We start from the raw sequence: 23011 nt of genomic DNA, 5'->3' as shown, positions 1-23011 counted from the left end.
GTTTTAATAAATGTAGTGAAAAGTGGGTGAAAAAAATTAATGAAATATGAATTCTACTTTTATATTAATTTTATAATAAAATGTGAGGAGATTGAATTAGTGGAATTTGTGGTCCATTAAAAAATAATAAAAAAATAGGATGCCAGTTAAAATTTTCCACAAATAATCTAAAACTTCATAAGTTATTATGACTATATCACAAATAAATAACAAGAACTAGCTATGCTGGGTAAATTCAATTCCAGCGATATTATGAAGCAAGAATGAAAATTCAGATAGTTAGCATTGTTGGATAGGCATATATCCCATACTTTTGAAATATATTAGGTTAATATTTATTTTTTTTCTTCATAAAATATTAAACTTCCTCCGTTTTTTAAAAATAGAAACTTTTGAAACAACACGGTTTTAATGCAAAATTGATAACGTAAAAGTGAGATATAAAGAAAAATGCATTGGTGAGTTAGAGAGAAAGAAGTTTCCCTAAAATGGAAAGTTTCTATTTTTTAGAAACGAATCAAAACGAAAAGAGTTTTTATTTTTAGGAAACGGGTGGAGTAGTTCTAATTCACTATGTTTACGATTTTGAATTTAACAACTTCATAATTTCGATTTTAATTCTTTTCATTCAATAGTCTTAATTTCCTTAAATTCTTAATTTTGGGAACATTATATCGAACTTTGATAAAAAAAAGTCCCTTGTTCTTAACTGGTTTATTCAATATTTTAAGCTATATAGTTAATATTTTCTCTTTTTTTTTATAAAGTATTATAATTTTTAGCTCAAATCTGTACAATATATAAAAGGGGAGTTTTGAAGAAATTAACAAAATTATCATTTAATTATATTAAATAATTATAGTATTAAATAAAAAATGTATAAACGTTTTGATTAAAAGCTAAAAACATGTGAACTATGAGTGGGAGGTTATATGAATTCCACAAATATAGGGAGTTGTTATTATAAATTATATTTAAAATCTATTTAATTCAGAATTTTATGCGCCGATTATATCTATTCTAAGTATAAAGGCACATTTATATGTATAAATCATACACGACCATTTTTGTGACTCCACACCTACACATAACTGCCCCACTAATTTAGTAGTAAAACAATATCCTTTTGAAAATTGTCAATTAGTAATATGAAATGACAATTACTTAGTGATTAAAGAAAAAACTTCAAATCCATGATAAAAAAAAAATTATTATAAATTCAGAATTAATGGATACAAATAAAATCTATAGCTATAAATATACGACGTTTGCTTAGGTTTTACTCATTTCTCTCATATTGCATCATAGAATTCTCCTTCCTCAATGTTCTACAATCAAATATCGTCATCAAGTTGGAATGTGTTTTCAATGATTTTAGAGTATGTGTTTAGCCACCTCTTATCTTATAAGCTTTTTTAGTTATCTCTTATAGTATAAGCTTTTTTAGTTATTTATCTAAAATATTTAATTATCAAAGATTCAAAGAACATATTCTCAACCTTTGATAATCAATCATTCATTTTGAGTGTGTGTTCCGATCTTATCAAATTTAGTTCCAAATGGAGGGTTCATGCATGTTAATTTTAGGAACTGGTGTTTAAGTTGTTTAATTTGATTAAATTTGTAGTATTTTATTAATTATCATTTACGTATCTAAAATATTTAATTGTAATTTTTTTTTTCTGCAGGACATTAAGATTCAAAGAGCATATTCTCAACATTTGATAATCTAATAATTCAAAGAGCATTTCTCAACCTTCGATAATAAATAAATCATTTTGAGTGTGAGTGATCGAGTTTATCAAATTTATTTCGTTCATGCATGTTAATTGTAGTTATTGGTGTTTATACATCAATTAAATTTGTAGTATTTTAATAATTTTTTGTTCTATTTACGTATTGATTTTTAATTTTTTTTTTCATTTTTTGGATTGAAACATATATAAATAATGAAATGTTAGTATTTAGCATGGAATTTAATTCAATTCAAATATTTTTCTAGATTTTTTCCTACTATATTATCACCTTTTATTTCTTTCACATTTTAATAATCATAATTATAATTTATTCTATTATTGATTATTAATTTTATTCAATTTTAAAGTTAAGGTAAAATATATAACTTTATTAGCATTTAGTTTTTAAATATATGTGTATTCTATTACAGTTATAAGTGGGCAACAAATAGCTCCAAGCAAGGCAATCGAGTTATTTTATCTTCGAGTTTTGTTGGAAAACAAAATGAGTAGTGAAAATTTGAAGATTTTAGTTTGTCATGACGAGATTAAATTCTAAAGTTAATATATATAAAGAAATTTTTAAAAAATTATGAGTAATTACCCATTTTCATTATCCATTATAGTGATAGGTTTTTTTCTTTTACGATTTAACGCTTGAATATTGTATTCTGATTAATTGTTTTAAGTTTATTATGGTTCACTATTGATTTGTGTATATTTTTAATCCTCATTTAACTAAAATTTTGTTACTCGTTTTGTTTATAACCTTCATATAATAATATTAGTTCTAATTTTATTTAATTAATTTATTATTTATAAATAATATTTTGAATATATATTCGTCCGTGCATAGCACGGTTGTAATACAAGTCACTATAATATGCAACAAATTAAAATTTTAATATATTATATATTAATACAAATTGAGTTTATCGTTTTGAATTTAAGAATTTCATAATTTTAATTAATTCATTACTTTACAAAATATAAATTTCTTTAAATTCATATTTTTAGAACGATACAGTCAATCTCGATAAAAAAAACAAATCACATGTACTTAACTCATTTGCTTAGTATTTAATGATACTCTCTCTGTTACATTCAAGATGTCCACCATTCAATTTTAGTTTGTCTTACTCAAGATGTCCACACTTTACGTATTTGGAAACAAATTCATCTCTCCTCTCTACTCATTAAAATATTCAATCACATTTATCTCTTTACTTTATCATACTAAAAAATGCGGACATCTTGAATGGAACGGATAGAGTATATATTTAATATTATCTTTGTGTCTATTATTTTTCTTAGCTTTAACTCACAATAATATTCGACAAATTAAAATTTGATATATGACATACTAATACTAATTGTATTTACTATTTACACTTTTTATTTAAAAGTTGAATAATTTAATTTCAATTCTTTACTTTCCAGAATACTATTAATTCTTAATTTTTGTAATGTTACGTTCAATAAAAAAAATTTTATCACATCCTTTTACGAATCTATTTAATACTTTTAAAGCTATACAGTTAATATTTCTCGTACTACTACTCTCTCTGTTCATAAAATGTTGTCCAGTTTTGCTATATTGGTTCGTCCGTGAAATATTGTCCACTTTGTTTTTTTTATTTTATTTATTTTGTTCCATTTTTAGTAAATGGACCATACTTTCAACTAAATTATTATACTAATTATCTTTTATAAAAACCGTATATATAAATGTGGGATCTACATTTCACTAACTTTTTCCACTCATTTTTTTTCACATTTCTTAAAACCCGTGTCAAGTCAAACTTGGATAACATTTCATGGGAGAAGGGAGTATAATTTAAAAATTGTACCGCCCAACTCCCTACTCATACTATATAGTCTCGTAAAATAGCAATAGTATCAATGAAACACAAGCAAACTCCACTCAAATTGTATCAGAATAACAAGTGCCACACATACAATAGCTTGAAATTTTAAACATACACAACCAAGTGCGTTTCTCACACACAATGAGGCACACATGATAGGAGCACTCTTATTGAATCAACGATGCACAAGCAAACCATCATAATGTAAAATATGACATCTCCTTTGTAGTGTTGGAAATGATTCAAGGTTGGGCAAGGTGGTGAGTCTCAATCGCTTTGATGAGGTCAATGAGCATTGAGAGAGTTGAAATGGGATGCTCCACATCCTCATTAAGCATCTCGTATTCGAAGGTGCTTGTCACCAAATCAATGCCATCCTTTGTCTCAATATGACTTGTAAAAACGAAATCTTTGTAAAGCTCCAACAAGTCTCCTTCAATCACCTTAAATTGGATCAGTTTTTTCTCTTCATCAATTAACTGGATCACTTCTTTTGCTTTCTTCACTTTTCCATCTGCATATTGCACACACCGTTTTTATTTTTATCAATATTAGGATTCATTAGGGTCAAATAATTGTATCTTTTTATAGGTGTGAAATAGTACATAATCTTTTACTTCTAAATTGACATGGGACTGAAAATACTAACAAAATTAGGTCAATTTATCTAAAATTTAGTACCCACTTTATAATCAAATGAAATATGTACTACATAAATTGTATATTGAATTATAATGATGATGTGGAAGAGACACATGAATACATACCAATGATATAATCCCAGCAAATGATAGAACCAACATGACCAAATTCACCCTCATGAAGATCACATCCTTTTATTAATTCAGGGGTAATTGTGGAAATCTGATGTGGTTTGTGCCTTAAAAGTTCGTGGAATACATCTCCACCACCGGCTTTGAATTCTATTGCTGCAACCAATTTCCCATGTAATCCCATCTCAAGGTATAAATATGTGAATATATTATCTAGATATAATTGCAAGTGAAGAGAAGGCTACACATATATTCTTTGCAATCTTTCCTTTATATAGGTGAGGCTCACGTGATTATCCCAATTGTAATATTTTAGTCTAAGTTTATTTTGATTATTTTCTAGTTATTCATCATTGCGTCCTTTTTTAACAGGAGTAATTATTAATCATTTTGCATGGCACAGATTCGAATATGCTGTCATTTTCTATAAATATTTTCATCTCATCTCTCCCATATCCTCCAAAAATAATTAGATATCATGCGAAATTGATAAAAATAGAAAAAAATTAAATGAGGAGAAAAAGATTGAAAGTAAGTATTCATTTTTAGTATCGGACTTACTTTGGTAAACAATATAAATAGAAAATAAGACTATTTTTTAGTGGACAGTGGAGCATATGGCCCATCTCATTTTAGAGAAAAAAATTATTTCCTCCGTCCCATAATAGATGACACATTTGGCGATTGTCACGAGATTTTAGGGATGTTGTTTTGTGTGTTAGGTGGAGAGAGAAAATAATATATTTATATTAATATGAGAGGGAGCTTTTTCCAAAAAAAGGAAATGTAACATCTTTTGTGGACAAACTAAAAAGGAAAGTGCGACATGACAAAGGAAGTACTATAAATTGAAGTGTCTATTTTTATTATGACGGACCAACATAGCAAAAATAGTCTATTTTTAACGGACCAGGGAGTATAATTTTCAAAAACTAATTAATCACAAGTTAAACAATTTATTCCTATGTATGGCAAAGTGAAAATCGAATTAAGTCACAGCTTCATAGACTTTATCATCGAAAATTTGATGAGAAAAAGTCTTTTTCGTCTTTCTGATGCGTAATCACTAGCTTTTCTGCTGCGTACCTTATTTGAGCGTAATGTGAGCGCCTAAGTCCAAGTCAGCCACATTCCTTATTTTTAGTGTTTAAAATTATACTACCAATTTAGTTAGTTTTAATTTCTGTTCTCTTTTCCGTATCTTTTTTATCCCATGTCACCATTCCACAATCTTTCATTTACCTCTCTTTCTACAAATTTCCACCTCTCAAGTTTGCTTCATTGCAATTAATTACCAACATATATTTTTCATTTTTTTTCTCTGCAGATCCCCAACATCGCGCTTTGCATTCTTCCCAAATCATTTCTCGTTGTAGTTTTTTTTCAACATTGACTTTTTTGTGTCATGTTTCTCAATTCTGGCAAACCCCAGTTTATTAATTTTGTTACAATTCTTCTTCATTGGATAAATAAGAGTTATCGTCTTCTCGAATCCTTTTCTAAAAAGTCTTGGTTGATAATTTTCTTTTATTTTATATGGTGAAGAAAAAGTATGCTTCCAATGTGATAAGCGAAATACTCCCCCATCCCAATGAAGATGACCCATTTCTTGGGCGCCACGAAAGTTTAGTTAGTTTTATTTTGTGTGTTAATAGGAGAGAGTAATTAAGAGAGATGGAATAAAGTATAGATAAAGGCGTCTTCATTTTTAGGAATGAGTCATCTTGATTCAAAAAAGAAAGTGGTCATCTTCACTGGGACGGAAGGAGTAAATATTACTTCCTCCGTCCCATAATAGAAGTCATATTTGGTTTAAGCACGAGTTTTAAGAATATAAGGAATAATATGTTGAAAAAGTTAGTGAAATATGAAATTCACTTTTTTATATTGGATTTATAATAGATGTGAGTGAAGTGAGTTAGTAGAATGTGAGACATATTTAATATTTATGATAAAATTGAAATGTGATTTTTATCGTCGACAAACCAAAATGACAAAATGTGACTCTTATTATATGACAAAGAAAATACTATCAACTATGACTTTTTAAATAGAAATATAGAGATCGAAAAACAAAATATAACATAGAATTAGAGAGATCGGAAGAGACAACCAAGTAACCTTAAATTTAAAATAGAGAAAAGTTGTTGACGAAAAGTGAAACACTTAGGTTTTTGAAGAAAAGAGATTGAATATAAAATACAATATGATAAATTAATAGATTGGCCATGAAAAGATAATAAAGAGAATAGAAACTAATGATGCAATTACGTGGAATACTAAAAATAAGGAATATAGCTGATTTGGATTTAGACGCTCACATTACGCTCAAATAAGTTACGCAGCAGATCTTCACTCTATTAGAGAGTGCATTTTAATTAAAGAATAAAGGGTAACAATTTTTTGGATAATACCAAAAATAAGTTTATATGTTATTATTAAAATAAAATACGTTGTTTTGAACATTATTAAAAGATGAATATTGTGCATGAATGTGATCATTGAGAAAAAATTAAACTTTGTGATTTAATATTTCAATTTTAAAGGTCATGGAACAATCAGAATTTGACCAAACTTTATAATTTAAATGGGTATTATCCTTTTTTTTTTTTTTATTGCACCGTGAACTACGTAAAGTGGTATCTCGACAATTGCATTTGCACTTTCACGGTAAGTGGTAAATTTTATTAGCACCATTAGTACTTGGATAACAGGGGTAATCATGTTTTTGGTCTTTTTGCTCATTTTTAGGACATTTCCACCTTTTCCAACTTTTTTTTTTGTGTTTAAGGCCATATATGTCCATTGTTTTTCTCTTATTCTTTTATTGTCTTTCTCTTATTTCTATAAATATATTTAATTTTTATTATTTCTACAAATTATTTATTTATTGACCATTTATATTTTTTTGTCTTATAAACATATTTAACATGAATAGTATTCTCTAGATCTTTTCAAGATAAATTTGACAAAAAATTATTTTATATCTGTCTAAAATGTTTGATACCATCATTTATAATAAGCTGTCTTAAATTAGCTTATACAAGAATATTAATATGTCTTTCCGTAGAATTCAATAAATGTGATTAAGGATTAAAAAATAATAAAAATTCAAAATGATTTGTAAGAGTAAGAGAATGAGAATAAAGAAGTAAAAATAAAATAATGGATGAATATGCCTTTAAAGATAAAAAAAAAAAAAAAAACTGAAAAATGTTAGTCCTAGAAATATGCAAAAGGACAAAAAAAACGTGATTACCCTTACTGTCCAAGTACTATTGGTGCTAATAAAATTTATCAGATACCACGGAAATGCAAATGTGATTGTCCAAGGACCATCAATCATGTATAGTTCACTCTTTATTATGATGATTTTATATATTCCCTTTCGAAAAATAGACAATATTTACTATTTTGGGTCGTTCATCAAATTTAGACTAATTCTAAAATTGGAAAGTTTTAAATCAATACTAATTATACACTATTGGTTTTGCAGTGGAAATGTATTTAGTTTGATTGAAAGATTTACATCTAAACATGCTTTTATCCAATTATAAACTAGAAATATGTGCTTAAGCAAATAATCACATATCATATTAAATACTCCCTCCGTCCCAATAAATATGAAACGTTTGCTTTTCGGCACAGAATTTTATGTAGTGTTGTTTTATGAGTTAAAGAAGAGAGAGTAAAGTAAGAGAGAGGAAAAAGTAGAGATAAAGTTATTTCTATTTTAAGAATCGTTTCATTTTTAATGGGACAACCCAAAAAGGAAAACGTTTCATTTCTAGTGGGACAGAGGGAGTATATGCAATTAATAAAAACATACCGTAAGAATTGAAGAGTTGAATTCTATCACCTTCTTCAATTGATCTCAACCACGGATCTTCTGATCTGTTTCCTTTAACTCGGTTTTGACCTTTGTGTGGGCAAAACTCGTTAAATTCTCAAAAGCTGGAGAAGAATTGAAGACATAAATCTCTAGGGAGATGAACCCTAATTCACGTTTTTTTTCTACTCTCTCAAATGCAGAGATCGGAATTTTTATCGGTAGAATAATAATCTGTCTTCTCTTCCATTCCCATTTATATTAAGTTAATTATTTTGGGCTAGACTAGGGATCTGTGGATGATTGGATTGAGCTACGGTTCAGGCTTTCACTAATTAAATTAAAAGCAATTTAATTCAATCCCAAACTTAGATATTATTATCATCCACTATAGATATTATTGACTGCCCGTCCAAATCGAAATTATGAGTATTCTGGGACTTCTACTTTAATTAAATCATTTCCTGTGTTTAAGATCTAAATATCCATTTATAAATATCAAGTCTGCTATATGACTTTAATTAATTAATTTCTTTTTCCAAAAGTGGTCTAGTTTAGAAACATTATTTATTATTTATGAAATAAATTCCAACTGGCCAGTTTTCTGAATAATAAAACCTTTTACTAAACACCTCTTAAGGATATTAGCAGACTGGCCTCTCCCAGCACATAATATTAGCTCCACTTAGACATTAATGATCACTACCCAATCTATCAGGATTCTTGGGCAACTAAATACGCTCACCATTTGATAAGTCAAAGTAGTTTTCAATTAATATCTGAAGAGTGGTTTAGAAGCTAATAATGGTTAGCGAAAGAGTGTTCTAAAATTAATGAAGAAAACCCTCGGTCCAGGAAATCCGCTAGACACTGGGTCTAGGAACTCAGAGAACCTTGAGCTACCTGTCGTTGGGCACACAATCACTACCTTAACTCCCCCTTCAAAACCCTCAACCCGCTTTAGCTAAGAAAACTAGTACATGGAAGTAGGGATCGAATCCACAGAGATGAATGAGCAAGTAAACATGTTCAAAGACTCGGGAACTCTTTTTTTTTTGGCTGCTGCCACGCAATTTTTGGGGTTGAGCTTTAATTCCTAGACTTGGTAATTGAAATATTCTACTCTAACAGCTAGATCTAGGCAGAGACATAAAAGCATGCATATTAACCGAAATAGAGCGAGACAATTGCTGGATCGAACAAACAGTTTCATAAATTAACCTAGACTTGGGAAAGAAACTAGACGTGGGGACCATTTTCTGAAAAGGTAGAGTACGATTGGAAAGCTGCAAAATAACTAACTAAAGGACTAACTAATAGTGACATCATCTTCTCCAATATTTATCACGAAACAACCAGTTAAAACAGAGCAAGAACGAAGATCGAAGCAAAGTAAACGAAATTAAACCGATAGAAATTAAGAACAGTTAAAACTAAAGCAGATCTACACTACTAGACGAGGCAAAACGAGAATTCAGAACTTAAGCAACTAAATGAAACGAGAACAAGCAGATCCAACCACGGGACGCTTAATCCACTCCGGATCCAAGCCATCCATAACAACCAAACATCATTTCCACCTCCGATCCTCACAAGTCTACGTAGATTCAACCGATCAACAACAGATTTCTTACAAAACAACTCCAAACTCAGATCAACCAACAATAATCAGCAAATCAAACTCAAACAACACGATAGGATAAACGAAGCAAAAGCAGTGATATCCATGCAAAATACCAAGTATCCAACGATAGTAACAACACAAGGCCGAGCCTCGAACAGCAAGGACTCGGCGAGTACCAAAAGTAGACAGAAAAATAAAAGACAATTGTTTCTTCGCCTCCTTAGAGACGGTGTTGCACCACAAACTTCCGATGAAATGAGAATCCCCCTAAGATTTCCCCCAAGTGTGTGAGTGTGTAGAGAAAAATTGAAAAACTAAGCTAGGAGCTGAAAGTATGATGATCCTTCATGTTGATTGCGTGCTCCTTTTTATAATGGATAGAACTTCTAGACTGTTATTGTAATGCGCATTTTGCCCTTCGATTCGATGCTCTTTTGTCTAGCGCTCTTCCTTGTTCAGCTCATTTTTCCTGCCGGCTTCCTCCACCAGGCGATCTCTGTCTTCTTCCCGGGGTTGGCAATTTTCTCTACACACCTGGCTCAAAAAGGTTTGTTAGACCCGGGAAATCACAGAATTTATCCCTATAACCAATGCATGAAATTAGCCTTATCAATATCAATGCTCAATGTTATGTCCACAATGATTAAGAAATGACAATCACCGAGACCTCATCTTTCAGTAAATAGCCAAGAAAGACTTATCTCACTGTTTGATCCTTTCAGTGCTATACCACACCGACGTCGTTCATTTCCTTAGGTAAGGAAACTTTCGGACTAGCGTCGCAACCTTTCACGATAGGTAGTCAAAGATGGAAAGAAGAGTTATTACATATACAAGCATTCGAAAGATGTTTTCAGTATACTGAACTCTAACATACACATTTTCCCTCTCTGCCTCTCTCTCTCTCTCTTATTTTATCAATTACTACGTATTAAAACCCATGTCATTAACAACTTTGTCTATTTTTTATGGAAGGATGGAGTATATTTATAAAATTTAAACCTAGATTATTTTGTATGTAATTCGTCCTTATGTAGCTGGATCGTATTCCTTTTTTGGATTCATGGACTGTCCAAGCGTAGCTAAGTCATTTCCTTTTTTAATAATTTTTTTTTTCTCTTACTCTATTCTCATGTCATCTCTCCACCTTTTTTCTTTCTACTTTATTTGCTTTACTTAACTCACAAAGACAAATTTTCTTTTAAATCTCACGTTGAAAAGTAACACCACTATTAAGGGTAGGAGGGAATACTAGAATTTATTACCGTATAAATAAAATGCATATACTAGTAATTGGTTATTAATGGGACTGAGTTCAAAAAGCTAGCGATTAAACTTTGGAAAGACGAAATGACTTTTTCTTGTCGATTTTTTGATGTTTAACCTTATAAAGCAGTGACTTAATTCGTTACTGATTTTGTTATACATAAAATTAATTGTTTAAGCTTGCAATTTTCTATAAAAATAGACTATTTTTGATATTTTGGCCCATCTCAAAATAAAAGGAGACACTTCAATTTTTGATAACTTTTTCTTCTAAAATGGGGGCACATGCTCTATTAACAATATTTCAATCACTTTTCTTTTATAACGGTCCTGTTTTATTAATTTTGTAATAAGACGTTGTGTCACTCAATGTGCTCTTTTTTTGGAATGAGGTAATTTGTATTTAACACATTGTAATATAGTTACATATAGTATGAGTGGTGATTAACAAATTTGAACACGAAAAGATCTCAGCCATAATTTTCGTTCTTTTCTGCTAGTAGTGGTGTCATGTTTTTAGATCATTGAGGACACATTCATGACCTTAGCATCACCTCAATGACTTAGAGCACCATTAGTCATCCCCAAAGACCCCACCAAAAAAAATTCGATCAAGGATGAAGAAGAAATAGGATAAAATTTTAGCGTTCTTTAATCTCCAAATTCTTCCAAATTATTTTAATTTTATGAGGAAACCTTTAACTCTTACTCATCTAACCTTGTTTGAGATTCCATATATTTTAATGGTAATCGTACGAGGGGATATAGGTTTTAGTATAAAGTTAAAGAGTAGGAGCATCAAAATTTTTAATATATTGGTTGATTTCAGCTGATGACGAAAAATGTAAAAAACATTGTCGAAATGACTTGAAATTCTCATAATACTTACGAAGCAAAACTAATTTCCTAGTTTGTGAAAATAATTGTTTAACTATTTTTCTTGGATTTAATTATAATTTCTTAATTTTCTATTTTATTTCATATTAAGTTCCTAAGATTTTCTAACCATAGAAAACAATAGGCTTTTCGGTTTCTAGGATTTCCTAACCAGAATTTTATTTTATTTCAAGACAGTGTTTGATCTTTTTAATACACTCTATATAATTAGCTTTCCATGCTACTTCGCTTATAAAAAGTTAAAGGTTTATTTTATAGGTTTGTGTTAAAATGACAACATCTATTAAAGTAACACCATACCACCATTCCTAGCCAATCATTTATACATGTGGACGAATGATAAGCTGCCATGTGGCAATAATAAAAAATGCTCAAGGGTAAATTTTCAAGGACTGCAATATCTAATATGCTAGACTGCAATTTTTCCCGTTTGCAATATCCAATACGCTAGACTGCAATCTATTGCAGTGTAGTGTTTATACTATTGCCGTCTAGCGTTTATAATATTGCAGTCTAGCGTGGTGTCACAGTGTCACTTTAAAAGGTGTTGTCATTTTAACGTACCCCTTATTTTATATATATAATAGCTTTTCATATTCTATACATTGCATCTAATCTATTCTTAAAATCTGAAAGTGATAAACCATATATATTCATAAAGATAGAAGTGATTAACCTAATATAGGGATAGTATTAAAATGTCAACACTCTTTATTATGAAACCATACCATCATTTTAGGGTACTGGATCTGAAAATCGTGTGCTTGTCAAGCTGCCCTGTGGCAGCATTATGCTGAATCAATTAAAAACGTGCCGGGTAAAATAGGAATTCTTTAATTTTTATATTACCAGATTGCAGTATTATTCATTGAATATTGCAGTCTTACCACAAAAATGTTGCAGTTTACCATGACTGCAATATCACAGTAGACTAGTGTTCACAAAATTTAATCCTAGGCGTCAATAAATAAGATCTAACGGACTATATTGGTGGTAGTGTTACCCTATCTATCGAAAAAATATTCTTAAAAATAAATGTGATAGACAGGTAAGGATCGGAAGTCTGGTTTTCAATATCTAGTACATATGTGTTCATCTAGAAAAAATAATACCCCCCGCCGTCCTACTCAAAAAATATATATATTTTTTTAATGTCCACTTTCTATATTTAGAAATAAATCTATCTCTCTTATTAAAATATTCAAACTATATTTTTGTCTCTACTTCTACCTAACAATTCTTCTAAAAATTTCGTGTCACTAAGAATATGAATATCTTGAATAAGATGAATGGATATAAAAGGCAAAAAATAATAAAAATAGTAGTACTCCCAATTAAGCTTGGCATGAGCTACTGTGTAGCCTGTGTCACGTAAAACATGAGGAAATTTCTAAGCAAAAAAAGTGTGGTGATAATTTGATACAATCAACCACAAAATATTCGTCGTTTTATACTTTATAGAGTTGGCAAAATCGTTAATGACGAAAATGGCCTACTAATTAGCATGGCCCATCTGAAACGTTATCTTGTCTCCAGGTGCGGACCTAGTATATCACTACGAGGCTAAATCTACTCAAATATCCTTAGGCTCCCGTTTGTTACACGGAATAAGAATTGGAATTCTATGGAATCGAATTGAAAGGTTTAATTCAATTCAATTCTATTCTAAATCCTATGCTTAATAAAAATGAAATAATTGAAATGAAATGAAATTTGAAAAATTTGTGCACACACACAAATACACACTCACACACACTTTACATAAAATACAAATACTATACACACACTGCACACTCTACACACGCTATACACAAAATACGCACACTACACATGACATACACACTAGACAAAAAATATACACAGTGCACACATACTATACACAAACTACACACTACACAAAATACACACGCTACACACATTTTACAAAAAATACACACTACACACATTATACTTCATCCGTTCCAAGGAAGATGACCCCTTCCATGGGCAGGACGAGATTTTATTTATCTTTATTTTGTGTGTAAAGTGGAGAGAGGAAAGTAGGAGAGAAGGAATAAAGTAGAGATAAAGGTGTTTCTAATTTTATCTTGGTTGAGACAGACCAAAAAGGAAAGTGGGTCATCTTTAGTGGGACGGAGGGAATACAAAATATACACTGCACACAATACACCACACTTTACACACTATACACAAAATACATACACAACACACAATACACACAATATACACACTATACACAGAAACGCACACTCCACACATTGCACACTCTCACACACGCTATACACAAAATAAACACACTACATATACTATACACAAAATACATACACTGCACTAATTTATACAAAATACAAACACTACACACAAAAAAGAATACACATACTACATACACTATTCACAAACTGAAATTTTAAATTTGATTACGTTTTTCAGTTTTTCAATTTGATTCAGTTTAAAGTTGATGTTAGGTAAACTTGGGGTGGAGCTTTGCCGTCTCCACCGAATTGTGTTGAGAAGAAGTGACAAAATATAAAACTCATTTTGTGTTTGCTTATGTTGATGTAAACCTGCTCAATTTGGAATTACAATAATGAGTGAAAATTGTGGATGGATGTATAGGCGTTTCCTTTCCAATGGTACTTTCAATCTAGAATTTATAGAAAAACTTACAGTTTTATCAAGTTTTCAAGTAGTATACCAGTATATATGGATATAGACAAAATTAGGTATCCATGTAAAAAATGTAATAACAATTGTTACCGAGATACAGATGAAGTTCATTATCACATTTCTAGGTTTGGTTTCATAAAAATTTATCACATATGGAGGTTTCAAGGTGAAAGATCAGTGGAATCATCTAGCAACACAAATATGGATTTTGAAGAGCCACCTAACCCTAATTTAACGAGGACACAGAAGAGCCACCTAATCCTAATGCCCAAAACATTTAGGATATGTTTAATGCTGCTAATAACGGGTTGTGGCCTGGTTGTAAAAGTCATTCACAATTGTCATTTGTGATTCGGCTACTGAGTATCATTGGCCCGAGAGATGCTATAACCAACTAACTGAATTGATGAAAGAGGGGTTACCTGACGGGGATTCATTACCAAATAATTACTATAGCACCAAAAAATTGTTGCGTGGAATGGCTTTACGAGAAGTTTGATTGTTGCCCAAATAATTGTACTCCCTCCGTCCCTCTGTAGCTGAGTCGTATTTCTTTTTTTGGTTGTCCCACTGTATCTGAGTCATTTCCTATTTTGGTAAAAAGCACCCAACTTTTCTTCTCTTTTACTTTACTCTCTCTTACTTTATCTCTTCATCTCTCTACATTTATCCTTTACTACTTTATTCTTCCTTCACTTAACTCACTTTTAACACAATTTCTTAAATCCCGTGCCGAAAAGAAATGCCTCTACTACTACAGAGGGACGGAGGGAGTATGCTTTTTTGGCGAGCTGATAGTGAATTACAGAATTGTAGATATTGTGGGAGTTCACGATTTAAAGAACATGTACAATTCAAAACCCAGAAGAACAAGCAAGTGTCAAAGGCAAAGATGTACTCCCTCCATTCCATAGTAATGGAGGCAAAACTTTTCGACATAGAGATTAAGAAAAATTGTGTTAGGTGAGTTAAGCAAAAAAGAAAAAAGTGGAAAATGAAAAAGGTAGAGAGATGAAGAGAGAAAAAAGTAAGTGAGATTAAAGTAGGTGTGGAAAAATGTGTTGACTTTTACTAAAAAGGGATATGACTCTATTACTATGGAATGTACCAAAATGGCAAAATGACTCTATTACTATGGAATGGGGGGAGTATTACTTTCCTTTGAACTCTCGATTGCAGAGATTATATGCATCAAAAACTACAACAGCTGAAATGCGTTGGCATGCGTCATCACCAGATTATGGAGTGATGCAACATCCTGCAAACTCTCCAACGTGAAAGCACGTGAACAATGTTATTCTTGGTTTTTCATCAGAGTGTCGTAATGTGCGGCTCGGTCTTTCAACTGATGGTTTTAAGGCTTTTGGCCAAGCAGGACAACAGTATTCCTCGTGGCCGGTGATTTTGACACCCTACAATCTTCCCCATGGTTGTGTATGAAGGAACAATTCATGTTCCTCACCGTGTTAGTTTCTGGTCCACGTAATCCTAAAGAAAAATGGGTGTGTCTCTACCTATGACATTTCATTGAAGCAAAATTTCCAGATTCGTGCAATATTAATGTGGACCATAAGTGATTTTCCAGCATATTCTATGCTATTGGGTGGAGTACGGCTGGAAGATTGGCTTGCCCTCACTGCATGGAAAAAACTGATGCATTTATATTGGAGAAGAATAGCAAGCAATCATGGTTTGACAACCATCAAAATTTTTTACAAGTGAATCATCCATATAGAAAGAACAAAAGGGCGTTTCGAAAAAATGTGATGGTTTTAGTTGGACCTCTAGAATCAAAGTCTGGAGAAGAAATCTTAAATGAGATAGAAATCTTGGGTTTCTTGAGAGTGATGGAGGACTACAATGGCAATCGTGCCGGTTCTGGTTGGAATAAAAGAAACATATTTTGGGATCTTCCCTTCTGGAAAGACTTGTTGATTCGACATAATGTGAATGTTATGCATGTTGAAAAGAATGTGTTTGATAATATATTCAATACGGTACTTAATGTTCAAGGAAGGACTAAAGATACAAATAAGTCCAAAGAAGAATTGTATCAATATTGTCCAAAAGCTTCTTACACACTCGACAGTCGTGAGAATAAAGTCTTATGTGAATAGGTGAAAAGTCTTAAGTTTCCAGATGGTTACGTGTCTAATTTGGGTAGGTGTGTGGACTCGAGTAAACTCAAGGTGTTTGGAATGAAAAATCATGATTGTCATATTTTCATGCAACGCATACTACCTGTTGCATTCGCGAGCTTCTTCCACAAAATGTTTGGAAGACGATTACAAATTTATGTATGTTTTTCAAGAACTTGACATGTTGCGAAGTTAGCATAGATGAGATGTGCAAACTCAGGGATAATATTTCGATTGTCATATGCAATCTTGAACATATCTTTTCACTTAGTTTCTTTGACTCAATGGAGCATTTACCCATTCATTTGGCGGTTGAAGCTCAACTTGCTGGTCTTGTTCAATTTTGATGGATGTATCCATTCGAAAGATATCTTAGGAGGTTGAAAAACAATGTCAAAAATAAAGCTCGAGTTGAAGGAACTATAAGCATTGCTTATTTACTTGAAGAAGTCTCTACTTTTGGTTCGAGTTAAACTCTGCTATAAGTCTCATGAAGTTTGAATGCATGGATGAAAATTCAGTTTCCAAAACAGGCTTCTTAATTTTAAATTCTCGTTATAAGCTAATATTTCTCGTGCATCTGCTCTAGTAAGCCACGCTTTGATAGATTTTCTTGTATCTGAATCACCTTGTCTAGCATCCTCTGTTTTGGGTTGCTTGGAGGCAATATGTGAGCGTCTCCATACCTATTCCTTTAATAATGTGTATGCTTCTATATTTTGATACTTCTATGATGATATATGGGACTACTTGATAAAATATGGAATTAATATATGTGATATAAAATCATATAGAGTTAATTGGTACTTTGAAATTATACTCCCTCCGTCCACAAACAATAGATCACTTTTGCCATTTCGGGACGTCCACAAAAAATAGATCACTTTCTTAAAATAGAAAGTTTATCTCTTATACTTTTCCCACTTTTTCTTCCTTCTCTCCTACTTTACTCACTTTTTCTCTCTATCTCTCTTACTGTACCTACTTTTTCTCCTTCTCTTTCTTACTTTACCAATTCTACATTAAAACCCGTGACATACACAAAGTGATCTATTTTTTGTGGACGGAGGGAATAGAAAGCTACTATGTAGTATGACACTATGTGAGAGGATTGCAGAAGTATGATATGATAAATAATATCGGATTATACATGTTGGTATGTGATTCTTAAGGCTGGGTGTTTGATATTAAGATGTCATTAAGTTATATGGGAAATATGTTTGTCTTACGGGAAATTTAGAGGATTTGATGTGATTAAATGTTGATAGTTCTTTAAATTAAGTCAAATTTCGAGGACAAAGTTTTTTTTTGGAGGTTAGAATTGCAACGCCCCAAAAATGGTTCTAGAAGAAATTTGTTATTCTAATTAAGTGATTGAAGAATCCTGGCTTGCGGTGAATGATACAATATCAAAAATAGTGATAATTAATAAATATGAATGATAATTTTCATGTCTGTTATATGGTGAGCAGCTTGAATTAAAGTGTATATATGACTTAGAATGAATAAAAAATTATTGTTTGAATTGTAAGTAATCGAGATGACACTGTGGCAAGTTATTTCAAAGTTGTAAAGAAATTATGTCCTATAAATGAAAGGAACAATTTTTATTTATTTATTTTAGGAGATAAATTAGCGCTATATGTTTACTTAGTATGTAGAAAGTTCAAAAAGGCTATGTTTGGTTGTCAGTAAAGTAAAAAAAAGTTGATAGGGAAAATGATTTTGAGAAAAGTGATTCCTAGTAATATAATTCCTGATAATTTTATTTTCTTGTGTTTGGAAAATGTCTAAGATTTTGAATTCTATATTAATTTTAAATACTAAACTAAAAAATACAACAATTAATCAAAAAATATATATTTTCTTTATAATATCAATAATGCTAATAAATAATTACTTAAATATATTTTATAAATATAAAACTATAATTCTCATTATATGCATCTAACAAATTTTGAGAATATAGAAAATACAATACAAAAAATTATTTAAAAAACTACTAATTGAATTTAATTAGAAAACAAATTACTTTCCCCTCCTAGAATCCTGTCGACCAAACATGGCCTAATGAAATCAAGACTAATGTATTATACATGGTGTCACTTGGCAATTGAACGTACCACATAATAATATAATAGTTGGAGGACACATTTAAATACACTTAAAAAAACACAATTCTTCCTCAATCTTCATCCTCATAGATCGGCACTTTTCCTCTCCCAACTCCAGGTTCTATTATTTGATTCTAAATTTCCAATAAATGATGATATGATGATACGTACAACGTGTATATAAGGCATTATTGAGGAAAGAATTATTTATGGGGAGTGGGATTGAGGGGAAGCAGGAACGGCAATCCCCTCCTTCATTACACATGACATTTTTCTTCTTCAATTTAGTGTGCTCATTGGTAAATCGAGCATGTAATTGGCGGAATATAGCTAAATCAAGGTAGCTAATCTCTTCTATCACATTTTAATAGATCATAAATTCATAAATTCATAAGTTTATGAACCCTAAGGTTTTGCCTTTCATCGTTTGAGATTTAAGGATGACTTATTTCTAATGTTGTTAGTGAAGATGTGACTATACGATAGTATGGAGCATGTTTTGATCATTAATTTGAATGCTTAAACTCTACTAAGTTATGGTAAGAGGAACGAAAAGTACAGCTTGGGTTCTTAGAATTCTTTTCATATAAAATGAGTTTAGATATATGATTTATATGATTAAACATGAACGGAAATAGATCAGGATTTAAATGATTGGAAAATGATTATTTCATCTGTTTTTCAGCTTTCAGCCACTTGATTCGAATTTTATAGCATGTTCAAAAGAGTCTAAAGTTTGATTTAATAATTTTCCAAATAACTTTGATAAGTCTTGATGGTCCCTGAATTATGTGGAGAATTTTGGAGTTCATTTACTCTTTGTATAAAATGTAACTCATTAAAAGAAAAAGGATAGCTTTTGTTTAAGTGTTACTGATATCGAATGGTGACACTATTTATTCGTTGGACTTACAAAACGAGTTAGGGGTGTTACAGTGACGATACCGTTCTGATGAAAATATAATAATTTTCGATGAGGAAAATATTGATAATGATGATTATGATGATGATAGATTATGATGATGATAGACGATAAGGTTGACCTTTTTGTAAGTTCATTAATTTGTCTAAATAATGCACATATTGAAAATGATTTACATAATATACACTAACTTTTCATTACTTTTCTTAGACATGAATCATCGTGTGCGTCATGCAATCAGTATCAGTAGCAGACCGACTACAAACTTATCTCGCACAGGATCACTCACATCACATGGCACATTACACATCTTCGGTTGATAGAGGAGAGGGTGTCGAGGAAGGACCTCATGTTCTCTTTGATGTTCAGACGCCACTCAAGATGAATCCATACACAAGGTTTGTTCAGACGCCACTCGAGTACTAATTATTGATTTAACATTATTCATCAATTAATTACTAATATTTTGATATTATAGAAAAATATGTGCGCATCATAGGATTGCAAGGGTGATCACTTCTTCTTTCCACCTGCTTCCAAATGTCACAGGTTTTACTTGGAAATTGACATCCCAACAACAAAAAGATAAGTATTATCAAGAATTTGGAGTAAGATCAATGTTCCTCTCACTTTTCCTCTTTAACATAGAACTTTATAACTGTTGATTTGATCTTTCAATAACTGCAACAGACCTAAGTATTGATTTATGTTGAACTTGGATTTCTTTGTACTATCATATCTTATTCTGACTTGAGTTCTACTAATTTGTCTACTTTATTATTTTGTATTGTTCATACTACTGCTAATCCATGCATATACTCAATTTGTGATGTACTTCACCTGTCGACTAACTTGTTCATTGTTAGGTTGCATGATATTGATATACTGATGTACTACTATTTTCATGAGTATTGATGTAGTACTTCACTTGTCAGATTCATGTGATGTTAAGTAGTATTTATGTGTACACTAACTTGTCCATTGTTTCTAAATTTTGAATAAAATGCTTTTAAATCTTGTCCACATTATTTCATATACACTAACCATCAAAATTGTTTTCAGTAATATCTAAATATTTATTTTTTTTTTACAGAAGGGATTTTCATAGACGGATGATTGGAAGTATGAGGTGAAGAATATGTGGACTGAAAAAGCTGCAAAAAAAATACTCAAGTTTTATTAGTACTTTGAAGAAGGTGTACATTGTACACAGATGGTAAATCTCGACCCATTTACGTACCTCAGGAGATGTGGACCGGATCGATTGACCACTAGAAAGATGAAAATGTTATCAAGAAATCTTAAGCAGCAAAGAAGGCAAGAATGTCTGAACCAGATGGACCTGACACTGGAATAAGCAAGCATCGAGGGGAGTCGTTGTCTGTTGAGGAGAGATCTATGTGAAAGGTTAGTGTTATACATTTATATGATCGAGAAATGGAAAAGTTCAATTTTTCCCTTTAAATGGTAGTAGTAGTTAAGTTCAAATAAAATAGTAATTATCTGCTAATAAGGGATAGAATGCTAATTTTACCTAATGTTGTAGTACTTTGTGTATAAAGATGATAGATAGCAAATGTTTCGATCCTAAAAACAAATGTTGATTTCGTGTAAGTTACAAACTGAACCAAGAGTTTTTTTCTCTTTCTAATTATGTTTCAAATTCTTAGATGATGTTGTACAGAACAGATACTACATCCCAATGGTATGAGCTGTAATATGTGTGTACTGGGTGTAATATAAAAATTTTGAGATTTGCTGAATTTGGGAATGATTAATTGTTTCATGACATGCTGTTGTTTAGGTTTTTGTGGATTTTTTTGAAGAGAACAATGGCTTAAAATTATCTCTAATGATGATAAATAGGGCTACCGAGAAGGGAGTCTCGGTGATGGATTGAGTGTATGACTCGTTTCAAGAGATACACACGTTCAGGGACGGGCGTTATACATACAAGAAAGCTACAGATGTTGATGTAAGCAAGTTCAACTTAAATAATATGTATTTGTAGGCAATTTAAATTAACATAGATAAATATGTATTTGTTTGTTTATATAATTTCATTCATATTAACTAGGCAAGAGTGCAAGAGATTGCTGCAACACGGGGCGAGTATGCAAATTTGAGCCAAATCTTTATCAATGACATTTTTGGAGGTAAGCTCGACAAAAAGAGGAGGATGTTTGGGACTGGGAATCTGGAAAAAAGCCTCGTGCGTGGCAGCTCAGCAGGAACTCAAGGAATTAATTAATGCTCCTGCCTCGGCCGGCTTAGATCCTTCTGTGCGAGCCGAAATAAGAGAGGAATTGCGCCAAGAATTGCGACAAGAGGTGCAAGAGATAGTGAAGGAGATCGTGATGACGTCATACAAGTCCAACCACATTTCTAATTCAGCAAGTATATGATTTACACTCGTATCACAAACTTGATATGATGTAGGATTTCTTTTGAACATCATACTTCTGTTGACTTAACTACTTTGATCCCAAATCATCACAATTTTTTGGATTTAATGTTTATATAATAGATTTAATGTTTATCTAGTAGATTTTATATTATCTAGTTATTGATTTTATGTTTATTTGAATATACGGGTAAAATAATGATTAAAATAGATGAATAAATTGATCCACCATATTAGTGACGAAATACGGCGTCACTAATTTTCGAATGGAACACTAGATTTAGTGCCGGATACACAGGCAGTAGTCCGTCTCTAACGCGGACTCCCAAACACAACCCCCAATAAGTTTTGTGACAGCCTATTCTGTCAACGAAGTTTTCGGTAAATTTAGGGACAGTCAAATCCGTCTCTAAAAGTTTTTAGTGACAAGTTTTTTAATTACTGTTTCTATCCTACCGTAATCCATCACTAACACTGTTTAGTGAATTCTGATTAGGGACGGATACCGTCACTAAATGGTGAGTTTTTTGTAGTGTCGTATGCGTAACCTAATAGCTAAATACAACATTAGTCACCATTCACAATTCCTGTAGTTGAAATAAGCAAGAATCCTAAATTTGTCGTCTGAAGTTTTCATAATTAGAGTAGTGATATAGGGCAAGTGCCCATTAAGTACATAACTAGAGAACAAATCACAGCCACAAGATCAAGAAAATCAAGGGCTAGTATCAACACATGTGATTTTCGAATTTGAAGGAGAAATCAGTTCACTC

At 31.4% G+C, this 23011-nt stretch overlaps 1 protein-coding gene and 1 long non-coding RNA gene across 3 annotated transcripts; one reads left to right on the top strand and one right to left on the bottom strand.

Moving 5' to 3' along the window:
• Window positions 1–3639: 3639 nt before the first annotated feature.
• Window positions 3640–4615, bottom strand: LOC125204562 (kirola-like). Its single transcript, XM_048103252.1, has 2 exons — window positions 4372–4615; window positions 3640–4118 (listed from the first exon to the last, which is right to left on the bottom strand). The coding sequence occupies exons 1-2, from the start codon at window positions 4559–4561 to the stop codon at window positions 3847–3849; spliced, it is 462 nt and encodes a 153-aa protein (XP_047959209.1). The 5' UTR covers window positions 4562–4615; the 3' UTR covers window positions 3640–3846.
• Window positions 4616–19113: 14498 nt separating this feature from the next.
• Window positions 19114–22347, top strand: LOC125204582. Of its 2 annotated transcripts, XR_007173595.1 has the most exons (6): window positions 19114–19252; window positions 20045–20232; window positions 20313–20442; window positions 20928–21241; window positions 21701–21809; window positions 21912–22347. It is a non-coding gene; the product is annotated as an uncharacterized LOC125204582 (long non-coding RNA). The 2 variants fall into 2 exon arrangements; XR_007173594.1 differs by having other exon boundaries at window positions 20313–21241.
• The last annotated feature ends 664 nt before the right edge of the window (window positions 22348–23011 follow it).

Source organism: Salvia hispanica, chromosome 1 (assembly GCF_023119035.1).
Source record: "Salvia hispanica cultivar TCC Black 2014 chromosome 1, UniMelb_Shisp_WGS_1.0, whole genome shotgun sequence".
NCBI classification, from domain to species: domain Eukaryota; kingdom Viridiplantae; phylum Streptophyta; class Magnoliopsida; order Lamiales; family Lamiaceae; genus Salvia; species Salvia hispanica.
This window is presented reverse-complemented; position numbering and strand designations above follow the sequence as displayed.